The sequence below is a fragment of the Carcharhinus amblyrhynchos genome, chromosome 11, assembly GCF_965287045.1.
Source record: "Carcharhinus amblyrhynchos chromosome 11, sCarAmb.v2.hapA, whole genome shotgun sequence".
In the NCBI taxonomy this organism is placed as follows: Eukaryota; Metazoa; Chordata; class Chondrichthyes; order Carcharhiniformes; family Carcharhinidae; genus Carcharhinus; species Carcharhinus amblyrhynchos.
In genome coordinates this window covers 90,560,779-90,573,222 of record NC_137334.1, presented here as the reverse complement: position 1 = coordinate 90,573,222, position 12,444 = coordinate 90,560,779, and the positions used below count along the sequence as shown (strand labels likewise).

Sequence of the window (12,444 nt, the reverse complement as noted above, 5' to 3'; positions counted from 1 at the left end):
GGTTATTGACATACTGACAGAAAGAAAGGTGTTAGTGACTCAGTCCATATCGGTCAAAGTTTAATCCAAGCACAATACATCGTAAAACCTATATTTACAATCCTTATTATAGCTATGTTATGTGAAATTTAGTGGATAATGGTTGCAGGTGTTCAAGTGAGCTTGCCAAGTTGCGGAAAGTTTACATGTCAGGAGGACACAGCCAATTCTTGGTTGACAGCAAACATAAAGTCCGTTGTCACTCTTTTATTCCCTCACCCAACCTTCATTATCACTGTGTCAAGATAAGCACAGTGGAAAACGGGGGGCACTGCTGCGTTTACTATCAAATAAATCGGCTGGACTAAAACCTGGTGTTGTCAGACTTTTTACTGTGTTTACCCCAGTCCAACGCCAGCACATCCACATCATCACCCTATTATAGACAGGATATTATTAAACTAGAAAGAGTGCAGAAAAGATTTACTAGGATGCTACCGGGACTTGATGGCTTGATTTATAAGGAGAGATTGGATAGACTGGGACTTTTTTCCCTGGACCGTAGGAGGCTGAGGGGTAATCTTATAGAGGTCTATAAAATAATGACGGGCACAGATCAGCTAGATAGTCAATACCTTTTCCCAAAGGTAGGGGAGTCTAAAATGAGAGTGCGTAGGTTTAAGGTGAGAGGGGAGAGGTACAAAAGTGTCCAGAGGTGCAATTTTTTTACACAGAGGGTGGTGAGTGTCTGGAATAAGCTGCCAGAGTAGAGGCGGCTACAATTTTGTCTTTTAAAAAGTGTTTGAACAATTACCTGGCTGAGACGGGTATAGAGGGATATGGACCAAATGCAGGCAATTGGGACCAATGTAGGGGTTAAAAAATAGGGCAGCATGGACAAATTGGGCTGAATGGCCTGTTTCCATGTTGTAAGCCTCTATGACTTAACCACTGGCTGCTTTCGGTTGTGCACATTTTATTAAAATAAAGAATCTGTGGAACGGCAGAAAACCCACCATACTTCTGCTTTTATTCATTCATGGGACAATGCTTCTCTGGCTGGCCAGTATTTATTGCCCATCCCTTGTTGCCTATGGAGGGCAGTTGAGAGTCAACCACGTTGCTGTGGCTCTGGAGTCACATATAGGCCAGACCAGGTTAGAACGGCAGATTTCCTTCCCTAAAGGACATTATTGAACGAGATGGGTTTTTCCGACAATCGGCAACGGTTTCATGGTCATCAGTAGATTCTTAGTTCCAGATATTTTTTATTGAATTCAAATTCCACCATCTGCCATGGCGGGATTTGAACCCTGGGTCCCCAGAACTTTAGTTGCGTTTCTGGGTTAATATTCTAGCCATAATCCTCCTAGGCCATCACCTCCCCAGACTTTATGCCTCCCATTCCTTATCCTAACTTGCACACAATCAACAAGCTCACCAAGTAGACCATCAGAAATGAAAGTGGAAAATATTGGAAACACACAACAGGTCAGGTAGCATCTGCAGAGAGAAAAAGGAGTTTAAAGTTTCAGATCGGTGACACTTTGACGTCAAAACTGGAAAATGTGAGAGAGTTTTTAAATTTTAAAGTTTATTTATTAGTGTCACAAGTAGGTTTACATGAACACTGCAATGAAGTTACTGTGAAAGTCTCCTAGTCACCATACTGCAGCACCTGTTCGGGTACACTGAGTGAGAATTTAGCACGACCCAACGCACCCTAACCAGCACATCATTGGACTGTGGGAGAAAACCGGAGCACCTGGAAGAAACCCACGCAGATACGGGGAGAACGTGCAAACTCCACACAGACAGTGACCCAAGCTGGGAATCGAACCCGGGTTCCTGGCACTGTGAGGCAGCAGTGTAATAAGTCGAGAATGTGGTGAAATATCTTCCAATTGTCTGGATGAGTCCAGCTCCAACAACACTCAAAAAATTCAAAACCATCCAGGAAAATGCAGCAATAACAATAATTTATATCTATATCATGCTATTGATAAAACAAAATGTCCCAAGGTCCTATTGAGGAGCATTGTAAGACAAAACATGATGCCAAACCACTTAAAGAGATGATTAAAAGCTTTTTTTAAAGAGGGCCTGAAAGAAGAGAGTGAGCAGAGAGATGGAGAGATTTAGGGAGGGAATTCCAAAGCTTGAGGCCCAAGTGAAATGCACAGACACTAATGGCGTAATGATGTAAATCGGGGATGTCCAAAACTGGAATTAGATGATCACAAAGATCTCAGAGGGCTGTAGGGCTTTAGGAGAAAGGGAAGGGAATGGCTGTGGAGGGATTAGAAAACAAGACTAAGGTAAACCTGCTTGATTGCCACCCCATTCACTACCTTAAACCTTCACTCCTTCCATCACTGACAGCAGTATGTAACATCTCCAGGACGCACCACAGCGACTCACCAAGGGTTTTTTGGCAGCACCTTCCAAATCCACAAGCTTTACTAATTGGAAAGACAAAGTCAAAGACAGCAGAGAGACAGGAACATCACCACCTGCAGTTTCCACTCCCAGTCTCGACTTGGAGACATCTCACCATTCTCCTCACTGATGCTAAGTGAAAATTACAGTCCACACGAAAGACAGCGGTTCAAAGGCAGCTCATCACCACCTGCTCAAGGGTCTTTAGGGAATAAATACTGGCCTTGCCAGTGACAACCTACATCCTGGGGCCTGGAGTGGCACAGGGGTTAGCACCACTGCCTCACAGCGGTAGGGATCCAGGTTCGATTCCTGGCTTGGGTCACTGTTTGTGTGGAGTCTGCACATTCTCCCCGTGTCTGCGTGAGTTTCCTCCAGTGCTCCAGTTTTCTCCTACACTCCAAAAATGTGAGTGTTAGGTGGATTGGCCATGCTAAATTACCCCTTAGTGTCAAGGGGAGTAGGGTAAATGCATGGGGTTGTGGGGATAGAGCCTGGGTGGGAGTGTGATTGGTGATCGACCATAGAATCCCTACAGTGCAGAACGAGGCCATTCAGCCCATTGAGCCTGCACTGACTCTTTGACAGAATATCTGACCCAGAACGTCCCCATTGCCCCAGAAATTTACCCTGCTAATTCCTCTAGCCAACATATCTTGGAACACTAAGGGATAATTTAGCATGGCCAATCCACCCAACCTGCACATCTTTGGACTGTGGGAGAAACCAAAGCACCCAGATTCACTGTATTAACCTATTCCTGCTCCTATTTCTGAGTTACCAATTCCACCCACTCATTGAATGTCTACGGTGCAGAAGAGGCCATTTGGCCCATCAAGTCTGCACCATCTCTCTGACAGAGTATCTTCCCAGGCCCTCTCCTTGCCCTATCTCTGTAACTCCACACATTGCTCATGGCTAATCCCCCTAACGTACATTGAGGAGCAATTTAGTGCGATCAATACACGTAACTTGCAGATCTTTGGACTGTGGGAGGAAATCGGAGCACCTGGAGGAAACCCACGCAGACACGGGGAGAATGTGCAGACTACCCACAGACAATGACCCAAGGCTGGAAGGAAACCTGGGTTCCTAGTGTTGTGAGGCAGCAGTGCTAACCATTGTACCACCGTGCCACCTATATCAGCAATCAATTTAGAATTACATTCCTTTCTGTTTCATTCTGTTTCCCATAATGCACCTTTCCTATTCACCTCAACCACTCCCTGTGCTGGCAACTTTGACATTCTCACCACTCCCTGGGTAAAGATGTTTCTCCTGAATTCCCGATTGGATTTATTAGTGACGATGGGATGACCAGTGACTTGTCCATCTCCTTGAGGAAAGGTTGCATTTCAGCTGTACTCTGCAAGGTTGCCCAATGTACACCACTGTACATTGTGTGAGTGCTGCCGTCAAAATCTTAACTCAAAAGCCACCAATTGGCTTCCTTGATCAGGAGGCCAAGTTCCTGTCAAATCCCTTTGATCGGCTAATCTGTGAGAATTGGATTTATCAGGGCAATCTTCTGTGGAAAATAATGTGAATTAGAATGTTGGTGTTCGGGTGGGATTGGCTAAGTGCAGCTCTGAGATCCATAAGTACATATTTGCTCTTCAAAGTGTAACTGCCTTGGTGACCTATTAGCAATGGCAAACTCAAAGGTATGCAGCTTTATCTGGGAATTGGCACAGCTTGTTTATTACTGCTCAATTAAACAAACCCTTTGGCAGGCCATGAGTGAGTAAAGGGACTCAGGACCCTACTCCAGCTACCAGGTGCTTTCCAGGTACGACGTGACCTCATCTGGAAAATCTCTTCCTTATTCACACTTGCATGGGTGTGTGCGCATTGGGCTCTGGGTACAACTTTCTAAAACATTGATTAGGCCACAGATGGAATATTGTGTGCAGTTCTGGTCACCACACTATCTTTTTTTATTAGTCATTTGTGGGACAAGGGTGTCACTGGTTGGCTAGTATTTATTGTCCATCTCTTGTTGCGCGAGGGTAGTTGAGAGTCAACCACATTGTGTCTCTCGAGTCACATAACGGCAAGACCAGGTAAGGAAGGCAGATTTCCTCCCCTGAAGGACGTTAATAATCCAGATAGGTTTTTCTGACAATTGGCAATGGTTTCCTGGTCACCTGTAGATCCTTAATTCCAGATTTTTTTTTTATTAAATTCAAATTCCACCATCTGCCGCGGCGGGATTCGAACCGTGTCCCCCAGAAAATTAGCTGAGTTTCTGAATTAATAGTCCAGTGATAATACTGCTAGGCCATCATTGCACTGGAGCGGGTGCAGAGGAGATTCACCAGGATGTTGCCTGGGATGGAATTGGATAGGCTGGGTTTGTTTTCCCTCGAGCGGGGGGGGTGCAATCTGATAGAGGTATTAACAATTATGAGAAGCATCACGAGAGGGTAGATTGTTAGAATCTTTTCCCCATGGCAGAGGTCTCGAAGGCCAAAGGGTGTAGGTTTAAGGTGAGGAGTAAGCGGTTTAAAGGGGGATCTGATGAAAATTTTATCATCCAGAGGGTGGTGGAAATATGCTGTCTTAGAGGTTGGCAGGTATTCTCGTAACATTTAAGAAACATCTGGATGATCACTTAAATTGCCAAGGCATACAAAGAACAAAGAAAGAACAACACAGCACGGGAAACAGGCCCTTCGGCCCAACGAGCCCGTGCCGCCGTCCCACTGTCTGTGACCTATTCATGATTTTAGTCTACACCTAACGTGCGAGGATCAGGGAGGTCCAATTTAGGGACAATTTAGTACCCAATCAATCAGCCTAAAAGCACATCTTTGGGGGATGTGGGAGGAAACCGGAGCACCCGGAGGAAACCCACGCAACCACGGGGAGAACGTGCAAACTCCCACAGACACAGGCCCAAATCCATGTGTCCGCACAGCAACAGAGATAGTCTCTGAGCTGTCATGTTGCCCTCGAGATGGTCCAGTTTAAGCACACTAACGACATGAAGCAATAGGCAACTCCCGAAGCAACGTCCAAGAGCAGCCCACTACAACCTGCCGCATAGTCGACTCTGGACTAAGTGCTGCTAAATGGGATTAGTATAGCTTGGTATTTGATGGTCGGCGTAGACATGGTGGGCCGAAGGGCCTGTTTCTGTGCTATATGTCTGTATGACTCTTTGGGTGGAATTTTATGGCCTCGCTCATCCCGAAACCATAAAATCCCATGTGATGCCATCAGATCTTTTCGTGGTCCCTCCCTCGCCCTGCTCCGATTCCTGTGGTGGACATGACGGTAAATTTCTAGCCTATGACTCTCCTATGTCCTGCACCTCTCACTTCCCTTCCCCGCAGCTGTTCCATTGGGTCCCTTACCCAACCATCATACTTCAGCATTCAGTTCCTACACATGAATGATGCCCATAGGTGGATAGGTTCCGTGGATAGGTTTATGGATGAAAAGGGATTGGTTTAGGTTAGAGGGTCATTGTTTTTTAACTGGTCGGCGCAACATCGTGGGCCAAAGGGCCTGTTCTGCGCTGTAATGTTCTATGTTCTATGTTCTATAGGCGTCCAGTCTTTGAAGAGCAGAGGTGTCCTTAAAGGTTGCGTTGTCCATTTAAATAGTGGGGAGGATAGAGCGGACCACAGCAGGGATGTACTTCTGAGGCTGTATAAGGCTCTGGTCAGACCCCACTTGGAGCATTGTGAGCAGCTTTGACCCCATATCTAAGGAAGGCTGTGCTGACCTTTGAAAGAGTCTAGGGGAGGTTCACAAGAATGATCCCTGGAATGAAGAGCTTGTCAATTGAAGAACAGTTGCAGACTCTGGGTGTGTACTCGTTGGAGTTTAGAAGGATGAGGAGGGATCTTCTTGAAGCTTACAGGATACTGTGAGGCCTGGATCGGGTGGGGACGTGGAGAGGATGTTTCCACTAGTAGGAAAAACTAGAACCAGAGGACACAACTTCAGACTAAAGGGACAATTCTTTAAAACTGAGATGAGGAGGAATTTCTTCATCCAGAGAGTGGTGAACCTGTGGAACTCATTGCCACAGAAGGCTGTGGAGGCCAGGTGATTGAGTGTCTTTAAGACAGAGACAGATAGGTTCTTGATTAATAAGGGGGTCAGGGGTTATGGGGAAAGGCAGGAGAATGAGGATGAGAAAAATATCAACGATGATAGAATAGTGGAGCAGAATCAATGGCCGAGTGGCCTAATTCTGCTCCTATGTTTTACAGTCTTTATGGTCTTTTTAGCTGCAGGACCCCATCAGATTCATCCAAGGATACTGAAGGAAATGAGAGTATAAATTGTGCGGACATTGGCCATAATTTTCCAATCTTTCTTAGACTCAGCAGTGGTTCTAGGGAACTGGACAATTGCAAATATTACTTGATCTAAAACCCATGGACTTCCATAGTTTGTGATTTGATTTATTATTGTCATATGTATTATTACCAGTGAAAAACATTGTTTCTTGTGTGCAATACTGACAAAGCATACTGTTCATAGAGAAGGACAGGAAAGGGTGCTGAATGTAGTGTTACAGTCATAGCTAGGGTGTAGAGAAAGATCAACTTAATGCAAGGTAGGTCCATTCAAAAGTCTGACAGTAGCAGGGAAGAAGCTGTTCTTGAGTCGGTTGGTACGTGGCCTCAATCTTTTGTATCTTTTTCCTGACGGAAGAAGGTGGAAGAGCGAATGTCCAGGATGCATGGGGTCCTTAATTATGCGGCTCAAGTAGTGGGAAGTGCAGACAGAGTCAATGGATGGGAGGCTGGTTTGCGTGATGGCTTGGGCTACATTCATTTTGATGTTTCTTGTAGTCTTGGGCAGAGCAGGAGCCATACCAAGCTGTGATACAATGAGAAAGAATGCTTTCTACAGATTATTAATCCAGAAGCTCAGTTAATGTTCTGGGGATCTGGGTTTGAATCCCACTACGGCAGATGGAGAAATCTGAATTCAATAAAAAATATCTGGAATTAAGAATCGACTGGTGACCATGAAACCATTGTCGAGAGAGTCGTAACTGACATGCCAAATTTCCTTCAACTTCTGAGAAGGTAGAGGCGTTCTTAACTATAGTGTCAGCATGGAGGGATCAATAGAGTAAACTTACAGCTCACGGAATACAAGGGAAAGTAGCAACATGAATGCAGAATTGGCTGAATGCCAGAGAGTAATGATGAATGGATGGTATTTGGACTGGAGGAAGGTTGATAGTGGGGTTTCCCGGGGTCAGTATTGGGACTCTTGCTTTTCCTGACATATTTTAATGACCTAGACCTTGGTGTACAGGGAACAATTTCAAGGAAAGTTTAAGGGAGATGTGCGGGGTAAGATTTTAACACAATGGTGGTGGGTGCCTAGAACGCACTGCCAGTGGGGATGGTGGAAGCAGGCACGTTAGCAACATTCAAAGTATATCTTGGTAGACGTGTGAAGGGAGGCGCACAGAGGGATGGAAACTGTATGGGCAATAAATAGTGGGCCTGAATGAGGGTTAGGAATTGGTGCAGGCTTGGAGGGCCAAAGGGCCTATTCCTGTGCTGTATTGTTCTCCATTGTTCTTCTTCTGTGCCTGGTGATGTGTGATGTCTCTCTGACATTATCACTGGTAGCTGTGTGTTGTGTGGCTGAAGAGCTAAAATAGCAACCAAACCTCCACCTGAGCTGCCTATCCAGAACGAAGAGGGGTTGGGGGGAGAGTGGTGAGATGTATTGGACTGTGGACTAATGACTGTTCCCTTTCTTGTTCCAGCGTTGCAAAGACAAGTTGAATGCTCTGGCGATCTCCGTCATGAACCAGTGGCCAGGCGTGAGGCTGAGAGTGACGGAAGGCTGGGATGAAGATGGTCACCACTCTGTGGAATCCTTACACTACGAGGGTCGAGCTGTAGATATCACCACCTCAGACCGGGACCGCTCGAAATATGGCATGCTGGCACGCCTGGCAGTAGAAGCAGGATTTGACTGGGTCTATTATGAGTCCAAAGCTCACATCCACTGCTCAGTGAAATCAGGTAAAGGATTTGACAGCGGATTCGGTTGTTAAAGTTTATTAGTATCACTAGTAGGCTTCCATTAACACATTGACAGGGAGGCAATGGCCTAGTGATATTATTGCTAGACTATTAATCTAGAAACTCAATGAATGTTCTGGGGACCCGGGTTCGAATCCCACCATGGCAGGTGGTGGAATTTGAATTCAATAAAAAAATCTGGAATTAGAAATCTACTGATGACGATGAAACCATTGTCGATTGTCGGAAAAACTAATGTCCTTTCGGGAAGGAAATCTGCTGTCCTTACCCAGTCTGGCCAACATGTGAGTCCAGAGCCACAGCAATGTGGTTGGTTCTCAAAGTGCCCTCCAAGGGCAACTGGGGATGGGCAATAAATGCTGGCCAGCCAGCAATGCTCATATCCCACAAATGAATAAAAAACTGCGATGAAGTTACTGTGAAAATCCCCTAGTTGCCACACTCCGGCACCTGTTCGGGTTCACTGAGGGGAGAATTTAGCATGGTCAATGTACCTAACCAGCACATCTTTGGACTGTGGGAGGAAACTGGAGCACCTGGAGGAAACCCACGCAGACATGGGGAGAAAGTGCAGACTCTACACAGACAGTGACCCGAGCCGAGAATCAAACCCAAGTCCCTGGATTTGTGAGGCAGCCATGCTAACCATTGTGCAGTTTTGTGGTTAGCACAAAACTAACCACATCAGGCTTTTATATATCACAGCTGATAACTGTACTCAAAAAGAGTTAAAATCCTTCAAACAATTTCAAACCTGCTTGAAAACTGCCCCCTCATCTCTCTGACTCCATATATATTCAAAGACTCTGCTTGAAGACACTGAAGCACTTCATTCATTGTAACCCCTAAGGCGGCAGGTGGGGGAATGAAATATATTTCTGCCATTTAAGTTTCAACAGGAGTTACTTCTGGGTGATTCAGCGTGAAAAGGGTTAATTCAAGAGGAAGGTGGCATCGTGTCACAGTGGTTTGCATTGCTACCTCATGGTGCCAGGGACCTTGGTTCAATTCTCAGCTTGGGTGACTGTCTGTGTGGAGTTGCACATTCTCCCCATGTCTGTGTGGGTTTCCTCCAGGTGCTCCGGTTTCCTCCCACAGTCTGAAAGACATGCTGGTTAGATGCATTGGCCGTGCTAAATTCTCCCTCAGTGTAACCCGAACAGGCGCCGGAGTGTGGCGACTAGGGGATTTTCACTGCAACTTCATTGCAGCGTTAATGTAAGCCTACTTGTGACGCTAATAAATAAACATTAAACTTTAAGATGTGGCATGGGCTGAGCTTGTCTTCCCTCGCAGTAAAGAATATTCAGTGCTGATCTGATCTGAGATGTTCAGGAGGGTTTGACTGAATGTAGAGAGTTTGTTCGGTTGGATTGAGACCAGTCTGAGGGGAAGTATCCTTAAACTTAGAGCTGGACAGTTTGGGGACAATGTTAAGAAGTGCTACTGCACACCAAGACTAGTGGGAATCTCAAAGTCTCTCCATCCAGACCCCCACCCCACCCCACCCCCACCCCCCCCCACCCCAAAAAAAACCTCCTGATCCTGTGTGGAGAGAGTAGGAGTGAAGGGCCGGGCTGGTATAGCTAAGTGTGAGCTCCAAACTGGTAAGTGTGAGGTGCCTATAGATAAATGTGAGAGGGAGACAGAGAAGTGTGAGGTGGATATTGATAACTGAGGAGTGGATGTAGATTAGTGTGAGGGGATATAGATTAATGTGAAGGGTTACAGAGAAGTGTGAGGGGATATTGTTAAGTATGAGGGGTTACGGGTAAGTGTGAGTGGGGTATAGATACATGTGAAGGGTATGTTTTTGTTAATGTGAGAGGAATATTGATAAGTGTGATTGGTTACAGATCAGTCTCGGGGGGGAGGTTATAGATACAGTGTGAGGGGATATCGATAGCTGCGAAGTGGATATAAATCAGAATGAAAATGATATAGATAAGTATGATGTGGATATAGATAGGTGTGATGTGGATGTAAGTAAATGTGAGGTGCAATAGAATTATCATCAAATCAGTACTGTGCAGAATGAGGCCATTTGGCCCATTGAGTCTGCACTGACCGCAATCCCACCCAGGCTCTAATCCCATATTTACGCTGCGAATCTCCCTGTCACTAGGGTCAATTTACCATGGCCAATCAACCTAACTTGTATATCTTTAGACTGTGGGAAAAAAACCCATGTAGTTACGGGAAGAATGTGCAAACTCCACACAGACAGTGATCCAAGGTCAGAATTGACCTGGTGCCTGGAGCTGTGAGGCAGCAGTGCTAACCACTGCGCCACCGTGCCGCCCATATACATAAGTGTGAACTGGATATGGATAATGTTGTGACTTTCTAGTATTTATTGTGATTCATTATCAGTTATATCGAACAGAACTCTTTAAGATAATGCTTGCGTGATTCCCAACTATTTGAGTGGGTAACTGGGTAGAGCAGTCTGCAATCTGTACTGAGCACATCTTCTCCAGAAAGTTCCTTAGTTTGTTGAACCTACATGGACCTCCTAGCCTCAACTCTGTGAACACCAACACAAAAACTGGCGATGAGGGACTCGAACAACGTTTGCAGCCACTCAGAGTAAACAAATTAAAAAACCATCAAAAATTTCAAAGAAAAGAACTTTGAATGAAGTTCTCCACGTGCTTTGGATGAAAGGAATTCGGTCGCCACGAGTAACAATTATACTGCAGCAGCAACTCTGGAGCTGGGAGGAGTAATTAAAACAGACTGAGGCTCAGACTGTGCCTTGTTTTAAGAGAAAAAAAGCAAGATAAAATCCGTGGTATGCTCTGCACACCCAGGCCCTTCCATAGGGAGAAAATGGTGGGAGATATGGATGTTGTGGTACCATTTAAGGAGAACACAGAGCATTGGAGTTTGCAAGTGGATGGTTTGACTGTTTTGTACAAGCTAAGAAGATAGCAGGGGACATAAAAGTTCTCACATTCCTGAGCATAATGGAGGGGAACGTCTAACCTTCCCAGGAGTCTGGTACAGCCGGCAAAGCTGGTAACAAAGACAGTGGATATTTCGCAAGGCCACTATTCGCCAAAACCTTTAGTCATTGCAGAAAGGTTTGATTTCATAAGTGCCATCAAGAAGAGGGATAATCTGTTGTGGAATTTGTGGCGATGCTGAAAAAGGCTGGCAGAACACTGTGAGTTTGGGGATGTATTAAACGATACAGTCCAAGATGGACTGGTCTGTGGAGTGAGGCGGTTCAAACGCAGTTGCTATCGAAAGCAACTTTAACTGTAAAGGAAGCCACGGATGTTGCTGTTTCAATGGGGTGGCAGCTAAAGAAAGTCAGCAGTTGAGTTCAAACACAAGGATTCACAAGATGTCAACCCAAACCCAAATGCAAACATAGACCCGTACTCTCTATAGCTGTGCGAAAACCAGACACCCAGCAGCAGATTGTTAGTGCAAAGATACCACGTGCAGTAACTGGGAAAAGGGCCACACTGAGCGGGCATGTCGGAAAACAGAGGAATCTTTGGGAAAAAGTCGCAAAAAGCCAGAGCCCAAGTAAAGGAGATGTGCGGGGGAAGTTTTTTATACAGAGGGTGGTGGTGGCTGGAATGCACTGCCAGTTGAGATGGTTGCGGTGATATTAATGACATTTCAGACTATCTAGATAGACACATGAACAGATGGGGAATAGAGGGATAGAACCGGTTGGTCTAGATAGGACAATGTGATCAGCGTAGGCTTGGAGGGCCGAAGGGCCTGTTCCAGTGCTGGACTTTTCTTTGTCCTTTATTTGCTTAAAGCAACTGGTGAACAAAACGATGGAAGAAGTATCCATGTAGCACAGAAAGGACAAGAGAAGAGACTTGATTCACAATCTGAGGATGGGTTGTCGTTGAATGTACGCACCATTGCTGGTTCTACAAATAGATACTGAGTCTCTCCACTGCTGGATGGTATAGATGGAGGTGGACACCGGGGCTGGCTGGTGCTAGAGACTCTCTACAAA

The 12,444-nt window shown here is 45.6% G+C and overlaps 1 protein-coding gene across 1 annotated transcript in view; it reads left to right on the top strand.

Moving 5' to 3' along the window:
• Positions 1-12,444, top strand: part of LOC145350325 (indian hedgehog protein-like) — a 59,749-nt gene that overhangs the window by 37,669 nt on the left and 9,636 nt on the right. Inside the window, exon 2 of the mRNA XM_080199546.1 lies at positions 8,171-8,432. Within this exon, the coding sequence (XP_080055672.1) occupies positions 8,171-8,432 (262 nt within the window). The remainder of the gene's footprint in view (positions 1-8,170; positions 8,433-12,444) is intronic.